At 51.4% G+C, this 26,355-nt stretch overlaps 8 protein-coding genes across 8 annotated transcripts; 5 read left to right on the plus strand and 3 right to left on the minus strand.

Annotated features, from left to right (window-relative positions):
- Window positions 1-419: 419 nt before the first annotated feature.
- On the minus strand, window positions 420-2,138 carry PMZ80_003562 (uncharacterized protein; the record flags this gene model as incomplete). The annotated part of the gene is made up of 1 exon (XM_064871991.1): window positions 420-2,138. One exon carries the CDS (start codon window positions 2,136-2,138, stop codon window positions 420-422), a length of 1,719 nt encoding a protein of 572 aa, XP_064732371.1.
- An 861-nt stretch (window positions 2,139-2,999) lies between these two features.
- PMZ80_003563 (uncharacterized protein) lies at window positions 3,000-4,132 on the plus strand (the record flags this gene model as incomplete). Its single annotated transcript, XM_064871992.1, has 2 exons — window positions 3,000-3,794; window positions 3,845-4,132. 2 exons carry the CDS (start codon window positions 3,000-3,002, stop codon window positions 4,130-4,132), a joined length of 1,083 nt encoding a protein of 360 aa, XP_064732372.1.
- Window positions 4,133-8,711: 4,579 nt separating this feature from the next.
- PMZ80_003564 (uncharacterized protein) lies at window positions 8,712-10,580 on the plus strand (the record flags this gene model as incomplete). Its single annotated transcript, XM_064871993.1, has 2 exons — window positions 8,712-8,853; window positions 8,899-10,580. The coding sequence occupies 2 exons, from the start codon at window positions 8,712-8,714 to the stop codon at window positions 10,578-10,580; spliced, it is 1,824 nt and encodes a 607-aa protein (XP_064732373.1).
- Window positions 10,581-11,350: 770 nt separating this feature from the next.
- On the plus strand, window positions 11,351-14,041 carry PMZ80_003565 (uncharacterized protein; the record flags this gene model as incomplete). Its single annotated transcript, XM_064871994.1, has 1 exon — window positions 11,351-14,041. One exon carries the CDS (start codon window positions 11,351-11,353, stop codon window positions 14,039-14,041), a length of 2,691 nt encoding a protein of 896 aa, XP_064732374.1.
- A 1,103-nt stretch (window positions 14,042-15,144) lies between these two features.
- PMZ80_003566 (uncharacterized protein) lies at window positions 15,145-16,965 on the plus strand (the record flags this gene model as incomplete). The annotated part of the gene is made up of 1 exon (XM_064871995.1): window positions 15,145-16,965. One exon carries the CDS (start codon window positions 15,145-15,147, stop codon window positions 16,963-16,965), a length of 1,821 nt encoding a protein of 606 aa, XP_064732375.1.
- A 1,039-nt stretch (window positions 16,966-18,004) lies between these two features.
- On the minus strand, window positions 18,005-18,326 carry MRP10 (40S ribosomal protein mrp10; the record flags this gene model as incomplete). The annotated part of the gene is made up of 2 exons (XM_064871996.1): window positions 18,005-18,192; window positions 18,320-18,326. The coding sequence occupies 2 exons, from the start codon at window positions 18,324-18,326 to the stop codon at window positions 18,005-18,007; spliced, it is 195 nt and encodes a 64-aa protein (XP_064732376.1).
- Window positions 18,327-18,866: 540 nt separating this feature from the next.
- Window positions 18,867-20,681, plus strand: PMZ80_003568 (uncharacterized protein; the record flags this gene model as incomplete). Its single annotated transcript, XM_064871997.1, has 1 exon — window positions 18,867-20,681. The coding sequence occupies one exon, from the start codon at window positions 18,867-18,869 to the stop codon at window positions 20,679-20,681; it is 1,815 nt and encodes a 604-aa protein (XP_064732377.1).
- A 959-nt stretch (window positions 20,682-21,640) lies between these two features.
- On the minus strand, window positions 21,641-25,837 carry DCL2 (Dicer-like protein 2; the record flags this gene model as incomplete). The annotated part of the gene is made up of 1 exon (XM_064871998.1): window positions 21,641-25,837. The coding sequence occupies one exon, from the start codon at window positions 25,835-25,837 to the stop codon at window positions 21,641-21,643; it is 4,197 nt and encodes a 1,398-aa protein (XP_064732378.1).
- Window positions 25,838-26,355: the final 518 nt, after the last annotated feature.

A 26,355-nucleotide genomic window follows, 5' to 3' on the forward strand; every position in this document is an offset into this window, starting at 1 on the left:
CAGTTGGTACGGCTTGATGCGAGTAAGACGAGGCTAGTAGGGAAGAGCTGATGCTCTGGACAATTAGGATGCTGAAGATGGGGACACTAAAGCAGATCATGCTGAGGAGTAGGATATTGAAGAGGCGGGTGCTGAAAAGGAGGATTTTTGATCATGTCGAAGGGTTAGCAGTGGTCGAACGGGGGATCTTGGAAGGAGGATGCCGAAGAGGAGGACGTTGAGCAGGGGATACAGGGGGAGGACGTTGAAGAGTTGCGGTGGTTGAAGAAGATCATGTTGAAGAGGACGCTGAGGAGGGGATATTGGGGAGGATGCTGAAGGTATGAAGCGACACGCGCCCGAAACCTGCCTGTTGAAAGCTATTGTGGTTATTGAGTGACCTCGTCGCATCCATCGTGATCGACCTTTCCAATTTAGCTTTACATCAAAGGCTGACTCTGCCTTCTCCAGCCTCCTGCACTAACATCAAATGTCCTCCCTGGCTCTGCATACGTGCTGATAGAATTGTGAGACATTGATTGGCCCAGCTTTTCGAGATCAAGCTCGCTCACAGGTCTTGATAACGTCGGTTTCAGCTCAACCTTTTTCGTGAATTCGCCAGCTCCAACACGTTCACAGAGTCCCTTTAACACGCCACCAAGCCACTCCCAGTCCTTGAGCTCAAGATATATCTGACCGCTTATCCTAGTGTATAGCTGGCCATGATACTCGAAGATGGGTACGAATGTATTGAACTCGTTGATGAGAGTCTCTTGCATCCAGTTCACGACTTGTGACACTTCCTCTGCCTTGACCGTGGTCGCTTCGATTCCCGCAGGCGACTGAGGTGCTTCTGAAATGGGGCTTGCACCAAGACCGTAGGATTGTTTTGGACTGAGCAATGGTCTCTTGCCAGCTCCGAGGCCAGGTGATAGGCCTCCACCACTGCCTGCGCCACCCGGACCCAATCTTACCGATCCATTGCGCTCAGCTCCAAGGATGGTGATTGGAAGTACTATGTTTGCCATGGCACAATCACGGAGACCCCCGGCCCATCTGCGCGTTACCTGCTCCTGACCTGTGCTGGCTTCATACGAGCCCATGGCTTTGAGTCCGGAGCCCTGGTCAAGGTCATCCATCACCTCTGTGCCGAGCAGCATTGCTATCATGTCTGCGCCACGTTGGGCGTTCTCACGGATGTAGTTGTAGATTGCCTCCTCCCCACCACAGAGATTCTGTCGGAAGTTGAGTGCTGCCGGTATGCAGTAGAATGGTGTGTTATCTGCTGTAGCGACGAACTGGAAAAGGTTGACGAAATCTGACTTGGTCATTGGCGGCAGGACTTCTCTTGTCTTGGACGCATTCAGGTCACGGTATCCCCAGGAACTAGGGTAGGTGGTTCGTATCAGGTGCTGGTTGCGCTTGGGGATATGCAGTAAAGCACATCCTCTAGGTGTGTACAGCCACTTGTGGCAGTTGGTTGTGAAGAAGTCTGCGTCCAGCTGGCTGAAATTGAGAGGCATCATACCGATAGCATGCGCGCCATCGATAATGCTGAGGATGCCGTACTCTTTACACATCCGTACTAGGCGCTCGAAAGGAAATCGTACACCTGGGAGCGAAACAACTGTATCAAAGACAGCTGCTTTGACGTTATAGCCCTCATAGAGCAGCCGAGATATCGTCTGTGAGAAGGCGCTAGCTATCTCTGGATGGCTCATGGGAAGTTGGTAAGCATAGTCCTGACCATGACCGACCTTTCTAATGGTGAGTTGTGGATTGGTCTCGCACACTGATATTAGGGTCTTCTCAATGGCACCATATATCGTGTCGAAGTAGATGATGACATCCTTCTCCTTGTACACCAGATTTCGTAAGACTGTATTGATGCCGCTGGTAGCATTTTGCACGATCACGCACTCGTCCACCGGTGCATTTACCAGCTGGGCAAGCCGGTCACGAGCTTTGTCAAGCAAATCGACATACTGATATCTTAGGAATTTGTCCGGACATGATTCTGTGAGTTTTGTGTAGCCACGTTTGGCATTTCTGACAGGAATTGGATATGTGCCGAATGAGCCGTGGTTCAAATTATGCCATTTGCTGTCGAAGAGAAAGTGCGCACGAAATTCATGGCCAAAGGCAACTGGTGAAGCCATCGTCGTGTTCGGTGGCAGCTTCCTGTAGCAATCAGATGCTACTTCTTCGGCTTAGCGGATCCGGACGCTGAAGAGACTGAGACCACAAAAACAGTTGCGAGTCGGATGGACGTTTCTGAATTTCGCTGCGGGATTCTAGAAAACCAAGGCGTTCCTCTTACCGTTCATCACCCGAACCTTTCATAATAGGCCATCAGAAAAATGAGTCAGCTGTTGCCCTAGGTATCAGACGTATCGGGCTCCTGAAGATCGCTAAAGCAGCGAAGCTGTCAAAGCAACCTTACCGTAAGGCCACGACATTTCAGGTTAGCTTCCCTCGTTCAGGGCCAATTTTCGACGGTCTAGCGATACACCAGGCCACTTATGACAGTGCTGTCCAGAGCTGAAACTTGGCTTCTGACGGGCTCTAAACAAGCCTGTAGCTTCCGGTTCAGTTCGTCCAAGATTGTCCAATCAGCTGAGCCTTTGTCCGGGCGACGAAAAACCATAAGCACTGGATCACAGCAGATGGACACGTCGCAGCTCTTCGGTAGCCGAGTTGTGCAGCACTGCAGCTGACAAAAGTTGAATGATGTGCGTCTGGTAATACGAGCTCTAATCATATCACGTTATTCTGTGACAAGCTATTGATATGGCTCAGGATGAGCTGTGCCATATAGATATGAACAGTAGTGAACCTTGGCCAGCCCTAGGTTAGATGCGAATTTCAACCTCGGTTGACAGCTTCCGACAGCATTACGCCATACCTACCTGAACTTCCTTCACGGATATGAACATCATGCAGTCAATAACCGTCGTAAGCTTGCAGCAAGGGCATTTTTTTGCGTTGGGAAGTAAGTGCGCACCTCGAAATACGTCAAAATGCCGAAGTCGATCAGCATCTCGAAGATAGACGGCAAACCCGGGAAAGTGTACTATCCACTTTCTTTGGATGAAGTTCCCAAGCAGACACCAAAGGATGGCGAGGTAGTGGTCAAGATTCATGCAGCAGCATTAAATCACCGAGATCTTTTCATTCGCCAGCATTTGTACCCGGGCACAGCATTTGGCGTTCCACTTCTCGCTGATGGCTGCGGTACTGTCGTCGAGATTGGCAGTGGAGTGGACTCTAGCTGGAAGGGCAAAAGAGTTGTAATAAACCCAGGTGAGGGATGGAAAGACTCGTTGGAAGGCCCCGAGGACAAAGGTGGCTACAAGATATTGGGAGGCACAAAGACGATACCCAATGGTACGCTGCAGGAATATATGGTAGTGAAACAGCAAGAATTGGAGGAAGCCCCCGAGCATCTCAGCAGTGTTGAGGCAGCTGCTATTCCACTCACTGGCCTGACGGCATGGAGGGCTGTGATGGTCAAATGCGGCTCACACAATATTGGCCCAGGCAAGAACGTTCTGATTACCGGGATTGGAGGTGGTGTGGCGCTCATGGCTTTGGAGTTCGCGAGAGCAGCTGGAGCTAATGTCTATGTCACAAGCGGGAGTGAAGACAAGATCAAGAAAGCAAAGGAACTTGGTGCAAAGGGTGGTATTAACTACAAGGAAGAGGGCTGGGATAAGAAGCTATTGGCTATGCTTACGACGGAAAAGAAACAGTTCGATGCAGCCGTGGATGGTGCAGGAGGTGACATCGTCGAAAAGAGTTCAAGGTTACTGAAGGTAAGCTTCACAACGAAGCACTAAGTTACTGTCAACTGACACATGTACAGAATGGCGGTATCGTCGCGACCTATGGTATGACCCTAGGTCCCAAAGCACCGTTCCTGATGCAAGCTGTGTTGAAGAACATCGAAATCAAGGGTTCGACTATGGGCTCCAGAAAAGAATTCACGGATATGATCAATTTTATCAAGAAAACGAAGGCAAAACCTGTGGTTTCAAATGTAGCACATGGCTTCGACCTCGACGCCATCAACGGACTGTTCGAGGAGATGAAGAATGGGTCCCAGTTCGGCAAGCTTTGTGTCGAAGTCTCAAGCGCTCAAAGTAAGTTGTAAAACTAGGTAGAAGTCTGAACTTCCCAACACACAGATGGACAGGCAACCCTTTACCATTGCATTGCGCCCGTATCGGAGATGGCTTCCTTTATTCTGCCCGGCTTGGGGCCAGAGCTGTGCTGGCGCAATCCAGCTCCTTGCGAACCGTTGCGAAAGTTTCATCTGGCATACTTTGACTACTGGTGTTGATTCATGGCCAATGATACGCAGTGATATACGTCAAACACAAGAGATCCGCTGCACTCCTTTCAAGGTTGATTGCGACATCTAGTGGAGGTAAGAACTCAGTTCCTGCATTATGGACAAACTCGCCCGGCGAGTCGACCCGAAAGGACAATCCTTGTATGTTCCACGTACGTTTTTAAGGTTCGCCCGACATGTCCATTACCCAGCTATTGTCCTGATTCAGGAAGATACCTTGCTGCTCGGGCCCAGGTGGGAGTTCAGTATCTTCTAAGAGCGCATAGAACTATACCTTGCTGTCTCACTGAAGAGCTATGCTCGGAGACCGCCAATTCCTGGCATATTGCAGCCAGCCTTCTCAAGTGCAATGACGGTGAAAGGCATCGCTGACGCGAGTTGACTCTGGCAGTGCCTACAGAAGCTCAAATCGATGGTGATGTCGAACCAGCGTCGATGACTCGAGACCATGCAGGGATGTACCGATGCTGTGTAGTCCACAGTGCTCAACCCATTGTGATATCGAAGGTGTACCAGGGTAGGCCAGTGTCCAACACCGTATATTCTTCCGGCAAGTTTGACCTCTGTTCAGCACAAACTCAAGCACATGCCCATAGCGAATCTATGGCACTTGGCGTAGACGATGGGCAGGCACTCAGCTTTGGCTCGCTTATTGCATACTCGAGTACCTGTCAATCTTTGCGATGCTTGTAAGAGGCCGGGATCGTGTACTGAGACGAACACTTCAGGCAGGGGACCAAGTGAGACAATGGCATATCATTCTTGGCACTTGAAGTCCATGGCATGGTGTATCTCGACTGGCATATGGCTGGCAAGAGCCAGAGCGCCACTAGTTGCCAACATACTTGCAGCAAGGAACGAAAAAGCGTTCCGAGGTGGTTGGATCTTGCCCCCGTGACCATCCCAACGCCTCTTGCGTGCAATTCTTTGCTGTCTCGTGGGCGACTACTGTAAAGCGTCATATATCACCACGTCCGCTGTGGGTGCAAGGCAACGCAGTCGCAATCTGCCTCCGTGCACCTCTTATCATAGAGCGCGGCATTCTCGAAGAATCATAGATTTTACGAGTTCTTTGGAAGACAAGGGCAAAGTACCATACCGACGTTAGATAGAACGAGCAGCTTTTGGCCAAGACGAGCAGATGGATGCCACGCCTCGCAGTCGAGGAACAAGCACGCCCAGACGCTAGCCTGATCTTGCTGACTGTTCTTCGAACAAGACAGGAGCTGATGGGGTGGGTCGACACGTATCAGACAGAAACGTAAAACCGTGCCTTCTCTCGGTAGTCGTGATAGTCAGGAACGGCCAGCTCTAAGGTTAGTTACAGTGGTATCCCTACCGTCAGCCTTCTAAACTTGCCCTGCAGGACGTCGGGTTATCGCTATGCCTTTGTGACGGAGCACAACACCTCGGCGGTGAGCGAGCACAGTATCACGAGGCCGGACAACTATGCATCGAGTCGTTTGGCGAATCGGATCACTGCATTATCCTCATCCTCGGTGATTCTATGCACGCTGTGGGATATTTATAAATTTTGTAGCTGAACAGACGGCTGTATTCGACACTTGTCATGCAGGGTCACTGTGAGAACAGCGAAGCTCGTATGCTATCCAGACTTCTGGTAAGATCAACAACGGCATTATGCCGACCTCGCTGCCACTCATAGGCGCAGTTAAGAAAGATAAGTTAGCACTTGTGCGAGGTAAACTGGTCAGCGACAAGGGTCGAATTTTTGCCACAGAAAAAGGTGCATAACGTGCATTGAGAGACTCCAAAATGGCACTAAAGCCAGCTTAAAAGGCGTGGCAGGCTGTGCACCCGTCGTGCTTGTGCCGCTGACCTCTCCTCGCCTGGTAAAGCATCGACACGCCGATCTAGTCGCTACGAGGCCCAAGCAGCAGCCATGATTCCACCAACTTTCCTTTTCTAGTAAAGCTCTACTCGCGCCATACCTTCTTGGGTTTGAAAGTCTGGCACAGCCTGGCCTATTTTTGGTCCCTGTTCCTGCAAAAGGTGCCTTTTTAGCGACTTGGCTAAGGATGGAGCCGATCATGACTTCACCATGAAGCTTTCTACAGTCTCACAACGCTGGCTTGGTTCTCGTGCGTGGCTATCTGTACCTGACATGGCAACAATTATACCAGACAGGATAGTCTATCGCGACGATCGGGCTCACCATCTGCAGGCAAGGCAAGATATGCAGACTCAGGCATTAATGGCTGCAGGTGTTCCCATTCTGGATACAGCCAATGGTAGAAACAGGCATCGTCCCGGTCTCGGCTGCTATCCTTGCCTGGCTTGCACGCTTTTGCGCTAGCGTCCGCGTCATGCCGACCAAACAACTGGATGGGCCACTCCTGTTCTGTGCAGATGCCGAGTTAAGGAGGCGAATCGCTCTTGCTCCAACAGCCCAGTATGATGCCACTAACGCTTGAACATGCCACAATCCCACTTGCCCGGAGATGCGGCAGAGCTTCTTCGCAACACCCTTTGAAAGAGAAGTATGGCAACTGATGATCGAGAGCCGCTGAGCGCGAATGCGACAAATACCGTGGTCTGACATGCGTCGTTGCATGCAACAGTCGTCGATCACCAACGCGTTCGAAGCAGGCGAGCGCCGCTACTGCTACATAGGTCCAGCGCCGTATGAGATACCCTCTGAAAGGCAGCGAGACGCACGAGAGAGTTTCATGCGCTTCCAGCTGCATCCCCTGGTCTGCACTGAAGTTTCCGCTGCTTTTCCTTTTCCACACTGTTCATGATTCGTTTAAGCATACCAATCGTGTTTGATATCCACCGCTTGACATACCCACTCCCGTACTGCCACACTGACCGCCGACACGCTTCTGGTTGGCTCATCGCCATCCTAGCCCGTCCATTATACCACATACGGTTTGGTGCTTGAGTTTTGCTGAGCATACTCGAGTCTCTGCTCGAGAAAATGGCCAGCCCAATATAGCCGACTGACTGTCCCCTCATCATCACTCGGCTGGTCTTTTTATCCTCTCCACAGACTTCTTTCTACCACACATTCGCTCATCCTCAACTCTGGTACTGCTCGCAGTCCGTCCTTCGTTTCAACTCAAAACGACTTTCGCTGAACACACCACACATTCGCTATCTGGGAAAATCATTGGACGACTCTCAGTCTGAACCATCAATCGCTCTGGTTCAGTTGCGATCGAGTCATCACCTGGAAGCCACGAACTCGAATAATTGCACAACTCTGACGAAAGAACACGAATAACGCTCGCTCTATACGCACAGCTAATATCTGAATAATCACGCTCAAACATCGGGCGTGAACAGATTCAAGAAGGAAGTGGACGGAAACTATACTGGTTGCATCGACTCCAAAACCGCCTCGTCTGAGCGGCTACCCGACGACTTTCCCATTATCCGACCTGCACGATCGGCATCACTCCCGCCCAAGGAACGAGAAGGGCGACATCTCAATCTTGAACCGATACACCAAGGGCGTTGCCAAATAACTGTTGAGATTACCAGGTAAGAGAAGTTCGTGGTTCATCTGCCTCCTCTTTCCCAATCCATCCCCAGGATAATTCCACAAACGCCATAGTCCCACTTCCTCCTTGCGTGCGAGAGATCTCTCAAACGTCATGAGCACGACCACAACGCCGTTATCAACCATGCAAGAACCTCACGAGCTCGACTTTCTTTTTCGCACGCATCATCTGCAATTGCACGGGATGTCTCAATATGGCGGTCTGGATGCCATGACACTAACAGTGTCGCATCGTCCCCATTGACCACATCGACGGCCTTCTTCCTGGTTCTCCATATTCGTTTTGCCCATTCTGCCCACTTCAGACTCTTCATCGGAACCGTTCGACTAATCAATATTGCAGTTCGCTGATCAGGCACGAACTTCTCTTTGTCTGAAGAGATTTGAAGCGCCACATCTTCCCGAGACCTTGGCTGACCAGCCTCGTCTATCGCCTTGATACTTCACCACCTTGGGCGCTGATCCTGGCATTTGGATACACTCTCACCTCCTTTTACTCTCCTATCAGGAAGACGGCTTAGATTTCCAACAGTCTGGCTCGTCTTCAATAACGCATCTTGGTCCAAGCACATATCTGTATGTCCGAAACAAGGCACGCCACCACCAAGAACCACTTCAACATATCGTATCGGTAGCGCCTAGCTTCGTCGCTCGCTCGTTTTGGATCTGTAAACTGGAATTATTTCCACCACATTCGCTTAGTCTTTTCAGTCGCTCGCTTTGTTTGATCTTCCGATCATCTATACATCAACCTAATATCCTCAGCTTATTCTCAGGTGAGTTCTCAACTCTGGATTTTGTGGCAGAATTGTCAGAGACTGACTAAGACCCAGCCTCCCACAGTCAATCTCCATGAGCTATCAAGACGGTTTCCAAGTTGTTGAAGATTTGGAACGACTTCAATTCTTCGGAGGATATAGCACAGCAGTCGACTTCATGCCAATTGGAGCGATGTCCGGCTATGGCAAGCAACAGCAATATGATGCCTTCCTAGGTATGTAATCCAGTGATTCTGACTCTCAATACTAACGTGTGTTAGACTTCAACCACAACCCAGGAATGCAATACTTGCCTTCTTCTTACGACTCACCAGACACGAATCAAAATGATCTTGCTGCTTTGCCAAACGGCTGCAATGGGGATTTTGACGATGATTTTGTGTATGCACCATCTCAAGCAACAGAGTACCCACGGACAACAATGGCTTCAACCATGTCTGGCAGTTATTCAACAATTCCATCCACAGCACCACTCCAGGTACAGAGCCAGGTTCCGGTGTACACCACCGTTCCACCTTCGAAGAAGCGCAAGGCCTCAGTGGAGTCCTTCCAGGGTGAAGCGCCTGCACCAAAGAGGGTCGCCGTTGCAGTCCAGGACCCGAGCGGCGAGTACTATGATCTGAAGAGTGAGCCTTCACCGTACACCTCGACCGTGCCAACACCCACGACCACTTCGACTTACCAAATGCCATATTCACTCGTTCTTTCACCACGACTTCCAGGCCATCAGCACTCGACGTCTAATGCTTCGCAAATATCTCTGCCGGCAACAGCTCCATACACTCCAACAGTGAGCCCATCGTTCACGACTGCCAACACGGAGCATAGTCCACGCGCACCTGCCACGCCTGGCGCTCGACCTGCTTCGGTTGGCTCCAATCCTAGATTGGTCAGAACGTCTACTATCCATCAGCATTCACCGCAAGCTGTTCCGTCGAGCATGAGTCTAGTCGGCCATACTCAGACATTCAACCCATATACCTTGTACTCCCCTGACAGCAAGGCGCGACTGCATCTGGATGGCAATCTTGATGACGTTGCAAAAGACTGGTCTGATAAGGAGATCGAGGCTCGTCGCAAAATCATCGTCTTCAACCGAGAGCAGAAGGGCAATGACATCTATGCTGACTTCCAGGTTGTGTCGCAAGAAGACTGGAAGAATCATCCTCGATCCGTCAGCTGCATCTGGTGGGCAGAGAAAAAGGAGGCATATGTTACCAGTGTCGATACTATCTTGCTACTCGAAGGTATTGTTGCTGCTCGCTTCACTGTCGAAGAGAAGAACCGGATCCGGCGCAATCTCGAGGGGTTCAAACCTGACACTGTTTCCAAGGCCAAGCCAGAGACGGAAGAGTTTTTTAAAGTCATCATGGGCTTCCCCAATCCTAAGCCCCGCAACATCGAGAAGGATGTCAAGGTCTTCCCCTGGCGAATACTGTCCATTGCTCTGCAGAAGATCATCTCCAAGTATTCTGCCAGCTATGCTAGCACAGCAGCATCCATCGCTAATCAGCCGAAGATGTTTCGACCTGCTGAGCATCGTGAATACGCATATTCAACCTCGCCAGGACCAGAGTACCACCACGGCATGCAGATGGCCAGCTTTCCAATATACGAGCCACAAGGAAGAGTGTCTGCCCCAGCCACGCCAGGTCACATGCATTTGACGCCGCACATGGTCCAAGGATACGAGGCACACCCGAACTATGGCTATGGCCAAGTGCAGATGCCTCAACACCAGCATCACATCCAATATCAGAGTCAGCCAATGACATCTTCCATCACTGCACCTGCTCAGTATTGGCAGCACGCGGGGTATGCAGCGGAAGGACCGATGCCAATGGCGCCTGCCGGTGCACCTCCGTACCCTCGTGAGATGATCAATCCAGTTGAATTCCGGGGTCCCTCCATGGGCTATCCCATACACGCAGGACACCAATAAACGATGTCAACGAATATATTTCATCATAATGTTTTAAGGAAAAAGGATTTTGTGCATAGCAGGGATGGCGTCTTGAAGATCAACATGATTGGGAGGCATTTTGTCGAGATCGAAGACCAGATTTTGTTCGACACAAACAGGTCTCATGTTCGGAAAGCAAAGCAAAGGAAAGGGATTTGACGAAGTCACGCTATCACATGTACTGTATATCTATCACGAACCTACCACAGGAAAGGGAGGAGTCGACCAATCGTTGTCAAGGTATAACGATTAGAGTGGACGGAGCTCCTTGAGCTGGGATCGATCTTTACCAGTTATCACTGGGACAAACGAGGCGTCTCAGGATTGAAGCAATAATGACTAGTGCTATGAAATGTTAGAGTACTAGAGACCACAATGAGAATACGAGAAGTTCGAACTTATGTTTTCCATCTTCCCTTCCTCCGTTATTCTAGATTGTTTGCTTCACATCTCACGCGTCGCGGTTGCTGCCAGAAGCCGAAAGAGATGCCAAGAAGAGCGAGCTCCAGGCACGAGCTGCAGGTGGAGACAAGCTCAGCTGGCCAAAACATCAGTGTAAACAATGCTCGACCTTAGCAACCACTTTTTCTCCGACTCGCATCACTTCTACGCACATTCTTTATAGCAAGCATATTGATGCTGACGGAGGAGTGGCTTGTTGATCGACCTATGCATAGTCGCCACATACTAGCAAAGCGTCCATGAACTCGCCGGTAAGCGACTATAAAGCACGCGACTCATAACCAACCATGACGACGACCTCACAGGCACCATCACTTCCACCACCATCACCAGGTTCACCACAACCGCATACGACACCTGGTTCAGCTCGGCTGAGAACGCCATTGCGCCAGTCACTGTCGCCCCTCAAGCGCCATCTCTCCCCTTCCAAGTCGCGCAACACTACTCCAGCCAGGTCATCTGCGAGATCTCCGCGAAAATCACCAGCCAAGGACTTCCAAAGCGTCAAGAGCGTCTCGTTCACACCTCAACGTGCGCGTCAACCCCCTCGCGCCTGGGAGCGTAGACCAGCAACCCCTTTCATTCCACGCGACGAGAAGCAAAAGATATGGAAGCGCGTACCACTTGGTGAATTGGGCGTGGATATCAACTGTCCTGTTGGCGTCTCGCGGAGGGACCACGAGGCAAGCAAGGATTATGCTAGGGTTGTGAAGAAACTGAAGGTTGGTCACCATTATACTGGCGATGCAGATGAGAATAAGGAGAACGTTGTGTGCGCTATGGACACGAAAGTACAGACTGAGGATCGCGATCTGAAGAGAAGGACATATGGCATCCATGGCGAGCACACCTTTGTCAGTGTGAAGATGGAGAAGGATGAGATCATTGGGAGTCCCAAGAAGAAATTGCGCCTACCCGTGACCGAGCCGCGTGCGGACATGGATGAGCAAGAGGAAGAGCAAGGATACAAGATAGAAGACGAGATTGCAGAGGCTACATATGATGAGTCACATGTTGAGAATGAGGGAGATGAACACGAGGTGGAGCAGATGCCGCACGCTGCGGAGGTCAGTCATGAAGGTGAAGGCAGCGAAGCAGAGCAAGTGACAGGACCAGCTGCGCAACTCAGTGAAGGCGAATATGAGGCTACGCAGAAAAATGAGGTCGCACAACAAGAGCCGACGTATCCCACCAACATCACGAGATTGGGTTACGAAGAGCCTGAGACAATCTTAGTCACTTCGCCGTGCAACACTCTTGCGAATGAGATCGAAGAAGCCAACGCCGATCAACCTGGTGTTGCTGATGAAGAAGTACAGCAGGAAGGTGAAGGGTCACCGCAGGGCGCTTCTCTCAGCAACCCGGTCGAGGGCGTAGATGAAGCCATCGAAGACCAAATGCAGCTTCCACCCTCTCCAGCGGATGCTGATGCCATCGAACAAGACCACGTTGTCGACAACCAAGAAGAGCCAGGTATGGCCTCCTCAGACGAACGAACAGCGGCAGACGAAGAAGCACTTTCCGGCGACGACATACGTTCAAGCTCACCACCAACAATTCTGGCTGAGAACGTGACAATAGATGAGTTGGAGGCCAGAGAATCTCCTACACCAGCCAGGACCGAGCCAAGCAACAAGACCGAGAACCATGAACAGTCAGAAGGACCAGAAACAACAGAAGTTTCCGTGACACAAGAAGCACTACCCAGAAGGATCTCAGACGATGAAACAGCATTTCTCCGTGCGTTCATGTCTCGCACGAAAGCCAGCAAGACAGAGCGAGCTTCACAAGGCCATGCATTTCAGCACATCAGTCAGGATGAGACAACAAAAGCGGACGTTGAGCATGAAAGAGCAAAGACAGAGAGTTGTGATGGCTTGTCTTTAGTGCCCACACTCGACCCAGCAGAACCAGCAAGCCAGAACGATACAGCACCCGCGTCACCGCTACGAAGAAGCAAGCGAGCAGCAGTCACATCCATCCCTCGACCACAAGGTCTTCCAAACTCGATCCAGCTCAAGCGTGCTAACGGCAATGAGTTCATATTCAAGGCCAATCAGCCTTCGTCGACAGCTAACGTTGCTATTGCCACGAGATCCAACACGAAGAAGAACAGAGGCACCGCAGTGAACGTTTCCGCTAGGCTTGAGCAACTCTTAGCTGAGAAGGCTGTGGAAGGTGCCAGTGCCGAGCAGGCAACGGAAGCAGCCACGGAGAAGACATCAGCTGATACTTTGGGTGACAAGCCCAGCAAGAAGCGCAAACGAGACAAGAACGACACCGGCGGGAAAGCGAAGAAAGTTCTTAGATGGAACGATGCAAATTTGGTGTCTTACCAAGAGGCCGAGAAGAACCCCGACTGGGAGGACATCGAGGACAGTAGCCAGGAGAGTACCCAAGACAAGGAAAACGAGCAGGCAGATAAGCATGTCAAGCTTACGTTGACCCTAGCATCAGGTCTGAGCGAGGAGATCTCGCCGAAAGAGGACGGAGTCCTGGAGCAAAAAGACGTCAAAGCGCAACCTCAACAGAAAGAGCAGAAGGTTCGCAGAGTACGAAAAGGCGTTGCTGGGACGGTAAACGGCACACCTGCACCAAAGACACGAAGCAAGAAGATCATGGACAACGATGAGCCAGAGATCGACGTGCCCGCAGAGGAAGGTGCTCCAGCTGAAACTTCTGCTGCGGTTACTGCCGCAACTGAAAAGCTCGCTGATGAGGCACCAAAGGCCACGTCGGCTCCTGCAACAACCACGAGAAAGTCACGAATGCCCGTGCCGGCATCAAGCAGACGTGGAGCAGCTGCGTCTGCTAGCATGAAGGCGGCCGGCTCGTCCTTGCCTAGCAAAGCGACAAGTACAGCTGTTGCGAGCAAGGGAGAGACAAAGGTGTCGAAAGTCAAGGCTGCGTCGCTCAAAGGGAAGGAAGATGAGAGGGTAGACTTGCTAGGCAAGCGGAGACTGAGAGTGCGATCGTAGAGTCATTAGTACCAGTGATTTTGTGTATAGACGTTGCGGGGCGTTGTGTGGTAGCGATGAGGTTCTCCATACAAACTTGTACTGTATAGATGAGTGGATGAGCACAGTATCATTGTCTCGGATGAATTCGATGTAAAAACACTGATGCTCGTAAAGGACGATATACTCGGTTGAGGGACCTACGCCACTCTCTACCAGTATTCATTTGGTGACTCGGTAGCCTACAGCTTGTCGGAGGCTAGCAGAGGGCGGCCATGATCTGATGAGGAGAGCGGAGCGCGCAATCACATGATGAACACCGCCCGGAAAAAGTACCCTTGCTGTACGGTGAAATGTTTGTATCGATTTCGAACGGAGCAGTGATTACTGGGCTAATAAGTATGCTTACTGTAGTGAACGGTTTCCGATCGACGGTCCAATATTCGCACATCGTTCGATAAATCAAGCGGTCATGTGGAAGGGCAGAGTTTGAGGAAACGGTACTCTACTTCCGAGGAAGCTGGACCAGGAGGCCGGTGTGACAAGTATGAAATCTCCGGGCGGGCGCAGTTTCCGTGACTCAAAAAATCGCTGGATTACCAAATGCAAATGCTCCTGATCACTCAGAAGCTTTTGCGAGACACGTTCTTACCACGAGCGCGCTTCACAACGGCTACATCATCCCCGAAAACTCTGGTCACCTGAGAACGAGATTTTACTCGCCATTCCCAATGCAACCACCTCCTGTGGAAACCATTACCCTCAGGAAAACCTGGGGTAAGCTTTTCACTACCAAATATTTGCATCCATTATGATGTCCGTCGCGCGCGATGACTGTACAAAACTTGAGTTTGCCATACACGCTGAGTATGAAGATGTTCTGCTGACACCACGAAATACTGACCATTGTGCACTTGTTCGTTGACTTGGATTCTCTTTGTCACTCGTACTCCCTTCTCCTCTTAACGCGTCTGGTTCTTGCATTGTTGTTAGCTTCTTGTTGCAACACAGCTGCAAGGTACTCACAAGCGATAGACACGGCGCAGAAAACTAAATCAATCCATTCCCCGGACCAAAACAATATGGCAGGCACGATCCTGCACCGAATCTTGTCGAAGACCAAGATGTCACCTTCAAGTGACAGATCAACGATCGAACAACAATCACCTAATATGAAACAGCAACCCATTCCTATCAGTCGCAAATTATCTATCGAAGAGCCCGTTGACACTAGAAAGAAGTCTGTGGACCAGTCACCGCGCTCGATGAATCACAGAAAGAGTTCGTACGCTTCGGTGCGAGAGGAGTCGGAATTCCCGCAATCGTTCAGGACGCGGCGGCCGTCGAGAGACTCGGTAGATCTCCCTGCCGACTTCTTGCCTCGAAGGCTCGAGTCCGCCAGAATCGAGGATGAGGAGGCTGTCTTGGACGACTCTGGAAGCGATCTCACGCCCACTGAGTCGTACGGCAGTACTTACACAGATGGCACCAGCGAGGAAGGACTGAAGGAACATCCAACCACAATCGAAGATCTTCCAGATGAGATCCTCGATCAGATATTCGACAAGATACAGCTAGATGTCTCATCGCACGACAACTACCTGCGACCGCAGGCGGATCTTTTCTCTTCCCTCCTTGTCTCAAAAGCAGTACACAATGCAGCATTAAGAGTCCTTTACAAAAATGTGCTCATCTACAGGTCCAAGACCTTCCACAAGCTGGTCACCACACTCGAGGAGGATCCCTTGCTGGGGCGGCTGATTCAGACTTTGGACTTCTCACACTATTCGAACATGGGCTATGGAAGATCACGAGGGCAGACTAGTGGAACTCCATACCTGACAAAGGAAAATTTGAAAGTAGTCCTGGGTAACACCAGCGGTTTGAAAGCATTTCTGGTGCACGAGCACCTGGATGATGAGCTGGACCAGGGTGTACTTTCTTCCTTGTTCTCCATCCCCACACTACGAGCTGTCGACTTCACAAGCTGCTCATCTGGTCTGTTCGTTGATGCATTCACCAAGGTCTGGGCGAACGCGCACTCAGCACAGTATACACAGATTCGGCGTCTTTGTCTGCACGAATGTACGACACTAAAGCCTGGCGTTTTCGAAGCCATCCTGCCTCGATTAGGACAGCTCACGCACCTCGATCTAGCGCATACGCAGGTTAACGATACAGCACTCCTATCCATCCCGGCCACCGCTCGACTGACGCATCTCAATCTCGAAAGATGTACACAAATTACAGGTTCAGCGGTCGTCCGCTTCTTGACCCAGCATCCAGCTGCTAGTGACAGCATGGTTTGGCTCAGCCTGAACGCGGATGCCTCGCGCTACCGTCTTCTCTCCGCAGAAGACCTGGATACCCTCCTGCCAGCACTCCCATTCTCACTCCGTGCCCTCAACATCGGTGGCTCACGCATCACGTCACAGCACGTGCCAGCCCTGCGTCTTCTAGCAACGCACCTTGAAGAGCTGGGTCTCAAAGGTGCGAAGCTCAGTCTCAGCGGCGACATCACACAGATTCTGTCTCTGCCACCAGACCGGAACACCAAGCTTGAGAAACCACATCTAAAGACCAGCCTACGTTACATCGATCTCACAGACATCACATCCGTCACGCAGATGTCCCTCTCCTACAGCCCCATCAGCATCAAAGACACCCACTCCCTACCTCTCGAAGTCATCGAACTGGGCGGACCAGTCCTCACCGAAATCGCACGACGAAACAAGAACGTCAAGAACCCAGATTGGACAGTCAAAGAGCTCGGTCGACGAGGCTGGTACGTGAGAACCCCTGAGGGCTTTCCAAGCAATACGCAGCCAGATGACGGGCACCGAGCCTGGAAGATGGGTGCTCGCTGGTGGGGCATGCGCAAGCTGCCCATGGTCGAGCAAGAAGTGGGAGGGGTGTACGGGTACTTCATGTTCAAGCGGAATTAGGGGTTGCGAGCGTATGGACACAAGGATCAATTGACGAGGCACTTCAGCGCTACGGGGTTTACGTTGGAGAGAAATGGTGGCTAGGCGCCTGAGGGGTACGAAGGGTGCTTCTGGACTCCTGTTGGTGTTTTTGGGAAGGGGAATAATGATATCCATACGAAGTGGGTTTAGCATGGTGTTCGGTATTGGTGAATTTTGTGCCAGGGACGGGACTTGGGTATTACCCGTTATTGTAGCGTTTACATAACATGAGATGAGATGATGAGACGAGACGAGACATGAATACAGTAATGAAATGGACCATTTGAGAGGATCGCCTATGCCTCTTGCTTACCCGAGCACCGTAAGATGCATGGCCGTTTCCGCCGCATGTTTCCTTAATGGGATTCTGCCATGTACGCGTTATTCCTTACTTCTGACATGCCGATGCTCTCGTAGTCACAGGCTGGACCACATGTTGAAGGCACAAGATGAGTAGCGGATGTTGAGAATAGGTCTCGGACATGGATGCCCAGATTCCTGAAGCTTATCGTTTGGAAGCCGTTGCCATCTGATTTATTTGTTCTGACATATTACAATGTACATCGTCGGGTCCACACGCAGCATATGGCGGCAGCCTCACTTCCCAAAAGAGTTTGCCGAGACTGTGAGTAAGGTACTGCCGAAATGGTTGGCTGAAAGGCCAACAACTCCGGATCGTCCCTGCATGCCTATATGCGCAGGAGACTTGCAGTCTGCATAGCTTCCGGTTCGAGACGCTGGTCAGGCTAGTCCACGCCCATGGACGCGTCTGCTGCCTTGAACCGGGCCGTAACCTGGCGAGCGTGATCGCCCAAGCGCGCCTAGCAATATCTCTTCTTCTTGGTCCCTGTCTCTGTCTCCAAACACATCGATTTCTCTTGCGATCAGATTAGATTGGGCCTATCTGAATCGCGTTGCGCTTTTCCCCCCACCGGAACTGCTGTGTGCTTTGCGCAGTGCAGACGCATACACACCTTCCCTTTGTTCATCAAGGCATTTTATTAGATACTGTCTGCGTCTAGCCCAGACTGCCCTTCCTCCTCTCCGGACCCTTGATCTGCGGGTATAGTCTGCTAAGGTGGTAGTTGATATTGCTCTTGTGTCCGCTCTTCGGCCTCGGCTTATCCATGCATTCCCGTAGTGCTTTCTCGAGGCCTGCGCAGCCTTGGGAGCCGCCGGTTGCGTTTGCGGAGGAGGCCCAGCAACCTGTGGTTGTGCGGTCAGCATGTAGTTCTTGGGTATTAGTAGCATCCGGTAGGTTGGCCAATTGTAGACACACAGGCCGCAGATTCTTGGGGCTGGCGAGACTGCGATCAGTGTAGAGTGGACATACTTAGCATGGCAGTCATGGGACCGATACATGGATTTGCTTCTTGTTTATCTGGGTGTCTTATCTTCAGCCTTGAGACTGATTGTAATCTCATTGGGTTGACGCTTGTTGAGGCGCCTTTGGGAGGCATGTTGACTGGTACGAGCGCTCGTGCTCGGTTCGCGAGAAGAATGAGATGGGAGTAGCTCGACTCGGGGCTCGAGGGACTCGGAATTCGGGAATCGAAAGGGCGTCGTAGACCTCGTCGGTGCGTGATGGGAAAGTAGTGAGCTGACTGATAGGGTGATGCAGGTGAATGACTTGGAATGTCGGTGTCGTTGCTTGATGCAAAGTGATATCGTCGTCGCTGCTCTCGTCTTCGGCCAAAAAGTCCGCAGCTTGGACACGACGAGGCTGTACCGACCGGCTAAGATTCGGAAGACCCAATGTGGCAATTGCGGCATTGGTCGATGCAGTCATTGCCTCTCGATCGTAGTCGTGCTTGCCTCTTTTTCGCTCATATTGTGCTTCCAGCTCCTGTTTCACACTCCTCACATTCACTTGTTGAAGGATGGTTCGATCTCAAACAGCATCAGCAATATGGACATGTCAATCATGCCTCAGGGCTCAGGCTCGGCGACAGGCTCAGCGACGACAATGGCGAGCCTTCTCTGCCGCCACACGGGTACAAGAGCAGCAGAGCGATGATAAGCAGCCACGGAGCCCTGTGAAAGAGGACAGCAAGAATGAGGAACAGGGCGCTATGTCGAAAAGGTTGTCAGAAATGGCAGAAGAAACGCTGGACACCGGCTCAAAGTCAGATCGCAAGCTGATATCTGATGCCGGTTTCTCAGATGACCTGAAGAGGCAGCTCGAGGAAAGGATAGCTCAGACGGCATTCAGAGCGGAGAATCAGCAGGCCATGAGTATAGCCAACATGCCTACTTCGGCAGGCAAAGGCACGAGAGACCAAGCGGCCGCTCCGATATGGACAGGTAACGAATCCATTGGCGACGCTGCCCTTCGAATGCTCGACGACAGTCACAAGCGATTGCGTATGCCAGCGAGGAAGCCCACTCTTGGTCCAGCAAACCTGAAACCGAGACCGAAGCAGAAACTCTCGGTAGCAGATCGGTTAGCCAATGCAAGGGATAGAACATCCATCTATGCCCAACAGCAAGAGAATATGAGCGAAGAAGAGCGCGAAAGGTTCAGGAAGGAGTTGAAAGACAAATTTCAGCCAGGTGCACGGCCTATGCCTACCACTCTTCAAGGCCTGACCTCTCTTGCGAACGAACGGATCGAGGATGCGATAGCGAGAGGTCAATTCAGAAACATCAATCGGGGCAAAGGCGTGAACATAGAAAGAGATTACACCGCCAGCAGTCCCTTCCTGGACACAACAGAGTACTTCATGAACAAGATCATTCAGAAGCAAGAGATCGTGCCACCCTGGATCGAGAAGCAGCAAGAGCTGATGAAGTCTGTCAATAGCTTCCGCCAGCGTCTGCGGAGTGACTGGCGCAGGCATGCTGCGAGGTCGATATCAAGCAAAGGTGGAAGCCTGGAAGAACAAATCAGAAGAGCCAAGGCGTTTGCGTTGGCCGAAGAGAAGCACACCCCTAGACCTGCGACAAGATCTGAATCCATGAGCGCTATCGACCCGACCGGTATGCTCACGAGCATCACCATCGAAGAGAGGATAGCTGCGGGTGTCGCACCAGATCCAGTAGAAGATCCAATCGAGATCAAGGTCATCGAGGCTACGCCTGCAGAAGGTACTGAAGGCATGCAAGCCTCAGCAGAAGCAGGCGAGAAGTTAGCAGAAGATAGCATTGTTATCTCAACAACCACGAGTGACCCAACGGCAGACGCCACCGAGACCTCGACCACCACGGTTGATCCCTCAGTAGCAAACCCAGACCAGGAAGCGGATGCGCAAACTCCACCGACACCTTCTCCACGCTCCTCTTCCGATCGAGTCGTTCCTATGGCCTACCCCTTCCGCGACCCAGATTGGGAGCGCTCCGAAAACGCCTACCACAACCTCGCAATAAAAGAGATCAACAACCTAGCTCGTTCCTACAACCTCATGGCTCCCAAGCTCGCGCAGAAACCGTACTACAACCTACCCCGCGAACTCACTCGTTGCTACGCAGACGTGGCACCTACACTTCCAGACGAAATCCTTCAACGCGCACGAAAGGGACCTGTAAGAGTCTCGGTAGCAATGCACAAAGAAGGAGGCATCATGGAGAAATTTCAAGGCACAGGACACATTGCTAAGGTGCGCGACGAACCTGGTGAACGAGGGTATGGCTTCAAGCAGTTCTGGCGAGATCTGTTCAGCAAAGATGAAGAACCGAAGAGAAGGCGGGCTGTGTGATGGGGGTTTGATAGATGCTACTCTGGCCTACAGAATCCCTCACAGACCTGATATCAAGAACGTCTAGCATCTTTTCAGTGTCTGTCGCAAATCACAGTGCCTCGTCGGGTGCTTCGCGCGACACGACATTCTACTGTTCAGAAGTGATGGCACCTGTGGACATTGGAGAAAGCCGTCTACGTACAGTAAGTAGGATGACCAACACATACAGAGCTACGAGCACAGACCCTATCATGTCGTCAAGGAGTGGGATATGGATCCTTGCACGAACTACGAGTGATCTATCAGCAACCGCGACCCGCCCCTGAACGAGGCGTAATCATGTACGGGCGGCGCGACCGCCCGATCTGCCGCATAGGAAGCACGAACCACATCTACAGCGCGAGGCAGGTGCGAGGCAGGCGCAAGGCGGGCGCGACCTACCTACTTGCAGAGAAGGCGTGATCCCTTGCTGACATTGAATTCTGCTGAGCTCATCGAAGAAAAAGGCAACAGCCTCCGAGTGAAGCAGACTCTCGTAGCGTATTCGCTTCCTGCGCGCGTTGCATACGCTCATCAGCGGTCGTCGCGTTCGAGGTAAAGGTGCGCTTCGAACATATGTATACGTCGCACGATTGGAATTGATCCTTCCGAGTGCTGAAGTCTTGCATACATGCATGTAGGCAAATACATTTCTGATTGTATTCCGAATGTACTCTATCTGTAGCAAAAAGAATGCCCTGGAAAGCTGAAGATAAAATCCAAGCTGCCTTGACTTGACGCTTCCTTTTCCGGTCAGAAGCGTCAGCTCGAAAAGCTTTGGCAGCAGCACATTAATCATAAAATCGCTGCCACAAGTTCACTTTCACTTGACCTCAGCCTTGTTGGGGTTCTGAATTACCATTTTACCAATGCTTCTTTATCTCTGCAGTTCTTCATACCGATCGATGCCTGCTTTTGAACCTAATCCAAACAGGTTGCTACGTGCCATCGTCAAGCAATATACCGCCATCGTCCGGATCTTCGTCATCCTCATCTGGCTCGTCCTCGGATCCTCTCATGCCTGTCATCACACTGTCTTGCGTCGCAGGCAATTCTTCTTCTGGTGGAATCAACTCCTTATGCTCACCAGCCAGAACCGCCTGAAGCGCAATTTCTGCTGCGACTGACCTAGCCTCGTCCTCGCAACTGGCCTCCCTACCAACAAACTCTTTACACGATCCATCCTTCCGCAATATGACTTTCCAGATGTGTCTCGTATCATCACCGGAAGCAGCCGAACAGATGTGAACATCGATGTGTTCCGCAGCACAAGCATTGCGCAACCTAGTAGCCGGTGTCTCACTCTGATACGCGTCATCCTTAACCATCACGTGCAGTAGATCCATGATTCCAAGGCGTTCTACGAATCTTTCGCAAGCGTCAAGAGATCCGCCGGAGTCGATGTAGATAGAGGCAATCAGGGACTCTATCACATCGCTGCAGACTTTGGGCGCGGAGAGGGATCGTAGTAGGGTCCAGGGGAATGTGCCTTGCTTGAGCTGCGCCTCAATCGCGCGCTTGTTTATGTCGTATCTGGTCCGCGCAGAGGAGATCTGGGCTCGGAGTGGGGTGTTGCCGAGTTGGATGAAGTGCTCTAGGTAGATGGGCTGTGCTTCTTGTTCGATGTTGATTGAGTCGTTTCGGCTGTCTTTGATGTTGTTCCGCAGGCGGATATCGGAGAGACTGAAGGAGCAGAAGGCGAGGTAGTCGTGGCTGGCGAGGGCGTGGCGATGGGATGTCATGCGGTCGGGGCCCAGGTCTGAGTTGTGGAAGAGTTTGGATTTGATGATGAGATCGAGGAAGGCGTCGCCGAGGAACTCGAGTCTTTGTAGGGAGGGGGAGCCGGGTAGCGCGGCTGAGTATGATAGGGCTTCTAAGAGGAGGGTTGGTCGGTTCCACTCGTAGCCTGTGATGCGCTTGAGTGGTTCGACCATGATGGAGCCCACTTGAGACACAGGCATAGCCGATGTTATGGCGTCAACGATTTCAGATGGATGCCTCCAGTCGATATCAGAAAGAAATATTCGTAAAGCAGCAGTGCATTTTTGGTCGGCTTGACCAGCTCTCAGCCCGTCTAGGAAGGCAGCGGCTAGGACGCTCTCAACAACGTCCGCTAGAGCCTTGCTAAGAAGTTTCCGGGGTTCCGTAAGAGGCACAAAGGCGGCTAGTTGAGGTAGTTTCCAGTGCTTCTGGACGGGAGCCTGTGTCGTAACGTACGGCGCCATGCCAACGTCCTGGAATGCCTTCTCGAGTCTCAAGTTGCTGACCGTATCCTTCACTTTGACAGTTAGCTCTCCCTCCATGGCGTGTGGAAGATCAAAGAACATCTGTAGCGAAGTCCTAGCTTTCAGAATCGTATCGCCGAGGAACTCTAGCCGCTCATAATTGTAGACTCCTGCGGCGGACTTCGTGAGCAGCGCGGGCACCAGGTATTCAGTGTCAGAGAAGCCGATATTCTTCAAAACGTGTTGCTCAGCGTGCTGCGCTCGCAATGCGGCCGACATTATGTGTAGTATGGATGGAATCAGGAGCATCAGGGGACCGTATATTGTCCCCAGTCCTTTTGTTGTGCACTCGTCAACGCTGAATGATCTACTTTGTGGACTCGGATCGTTCTCACCCACATTGCGTTGGCTCGTATAGATCTGCAGCTTTCTGATCTTGGTAACCGAGACCGTACGCGAGCTTCTTGTCAGGATATGTTCAGCATGCGGAGGATACCAGATGTAAGGACTTGGACTCCCACCATGCCACAATAGTAAGGGTTGGCAATTCAGAAGAGACTCATCCTTCGTAAGGAATTCGCGTAGACTTGCATGCTCCATGCCTGGGTCATAGTCTCGCCCGCATGCTGGTGTGACGAGCAGTGGTATGCTCGAAGCATCGTCCAGACTAGCAAACGCAGACCCTTTCCGGAACGCTACTTCGAAAAGTGCTCGGGTGACCCGCTCAGCGTCGTTTCGATGTTCCTGCGCGCATGCCCCCATTGGAGTAACCTCTACATCGAGTGTTCTTGAAGCGCTTACACTCAATTGAAAACGAAGTGTATGTCCAAGCGAACATGGCAATGCCATCATCAAGCTGGAGTACTGCTCTTCACCACACGTCACCATGATGCGATGGAGAAATAGCTTGGCATCAGTGGAAGCATGCCATACTGCGAGCTCAGCTTCGATATCATGCAGCCGAAGGCCATGTTTCGCTTCGATGCCAGACACCGGTTCTGGCTGAAAGGGGACCAGATTGTCAGTGACTAGTTTAGCTTCGTGCAAAGCCTTGTATGCTTGGAAAGCAGCATCTTTTCTGGCGGACTTTTCTCCATACCAGGCACGCTTCGACACAGCCTCCCGCCATTGAGGTGGCACACAGTCGGGCAGCACTACCCTAGCCTTGATGGACACATTCGCTTCGCCAATGAGGACATATATCGGCTCAACTCCTCCTGAGACCACAGTACAGAAGTGCTGAAGATGCTGCGCTGCATTGTCGTAGACTAGCCTTGCACCCGTGGATTGAACGATGTATTCCTCGCCCTTGCTGTCATCAAGCTCGTCTGCAGCCTGTCGCTCATGCAGGACCCTCAACTCGGCTCGGTACTCTGCTTCAAGCTCTTGTTCGAATTGCTTCCAGCTTGAATATTTGTTTTTGTCATCATTTGTATTGCGGAAGTAGACAAATTTCGAGTCCTTCTGGCGGGCACGACCTCGGCTTTGCAGAAAAGAAACAAACTGCTTCGGATCATCATAGCGAATCACGAGGTTCACTGCTTGGATATCGATACCTTCTTCTGCCACAGAAGTGGCAACACAGATGTCTTGCGACCCACGTCGAAAATCTGCGAAGGCCTGTCTCTGGACCTTCATATCAGCTACTTCGATCAATGAACTCACTCGCGATGTGGCTAGGCCCACAAACGGAAAGACTCTGTAGCTTGAAAGAGCTGGTGCGGACCGTAGAAGCTCACACAATGCGTACGCCGTTGAACGTCGCTCAACAAAAACGATGATTGCAATCCCCTCCCGGTACTCAGATGCCAAGAACCGGATCAGCTCTTGCGACTTGTCCGACATGCATGCCTCAGACAGCGGGTGATTTTCCTGCATGACTTCGCGAGCGCGGCTCAGCCGGTCATCGACGAATTGAGGAGATGCTTTGGGCAAAGATGCGTCAAAGCTGCTCTTCTGCATAAGAGCCTGATGCCAATTGAAGACACAGCTTCGAACGAAGCTATCCGAGGCCCATGAGCCAACATTCTTGTGGATATCTTCCGCATTTCCACACAGCTGTTTCAGCTCTCTAATGGCCGGAGTTGCCTTCTTCTTCTCGTATTTTGCTAGCTTTTGCTCAGATGCAAGATCTGTGGCATTCTTCAAAGTTTGGTGGTAGGGATCATCGCACAAATTAGTCGCTGTGACAGTGTCTTGCAGAACATTGAGTAGTTTCGAGTGAGGCTTCTCGGTTGGGGCGTACACTAGTTCTACGATCTGAGCTCGATGCACATACATGGCATAGTCGTCTATCGACAAAGTTGGTGCTCGGCAGATGGCATCGAGGTTATACTCTAGCTCTGCAATCGAAGCTGATTTCTTGCTGATGCGTATACTTGCGGTCAAGCCCAGCACGTGAGGAATATTTTGAGGTCGGTGTGCTTTCAGTCGATGGTAGTGTTGTAACATGATCTGCGCTGACGGTGAACCTGAGTGACAGTGGTGAGCCTCGTCGACTACCAACAACGAGATCGTCTCTAGCGACACGAATGCATTGCGTAAACCGTCTAGCAGGACCTGTGGAGTGCAGACAATAACATTCATGTTAGCCAGTGCAAGGTCCCACACCTTCTGGGTGCGCCAGAGATGGACGTTATCATGACCAAGGAGCGTTCGCATTTGATACTGAGGCAATTGTGAGCTTAAGACATAGTGTTGTTGCTGAGCTAGGATAACGTTCGGCGCCGTGAACCATACAGTCTGAGTTGAATTTCTTCTCAGCTCGGCGTCGATACGTTGAACGGCAACTTGCGTCTTTCCAGAACCGGTGGCCATGCATACTATAATGTTCCTCTGCATTGACTGCTCGAACATTTCGCGCTGATAAGCTCGTGCATGCAGAAGGCTGCCAGACTCGGACGCCGTCATGCGTGATATCTGCTCGCTGTCGAGCTGGTCATGTCTACTGCATTGATCGCTTTCAGCAACGTATTCGTGCAAGACACGTCGCGAGGTTGACAAGAAGGCTGAGCGCCGTTGAGGAAGTGTTGGCGGCTTCCTTGCCTGGTCGCTCCGTTGTCACGTCCAAGGAATGTGCTGCACCACATGCGAAAAAGCGACACGCCTGCAGCTGCCGCTGCACCATAGCTGCAGAAGCAACCTAGTGGCATTTGGAACTGATACTGCCATCGATGTTCCAAGAATACCTTCACCACAGACAACTCGAAAGAGATGAATATGTGAACAGAGTGATAGAAGTAATTTCCAAATGATCTTCACTAAAGTACTGTACGATGAGCACTAGCTGTATCCGCAATCCGATGCCCCGCTTGCAGATCACGTGGGCTTGACATTTAGGGTCATTTCGCCCTACGGCCAGACACAAATCTCTGTGAGCACAAGCAGCTCAGTTACTCAAGGTTTGTCGCGGTGAAACATAGATTTTA

The sequence above is a fragment of the Knufia obscura genome (genome assembly GCF_036327395.1).
Source record: "Knufia obscura strain CCFEE 5817 isolate CBS 148926 chromosome Unknown scaffold_3, whole genome shotgun sequence".
Lineage (NCBI taxonomy): Eukaryota > Fungi > Ascomycota > Eurotiomycetes > Chaetothyriales > Trichomeriaceae > Knufia > Knufia obscura.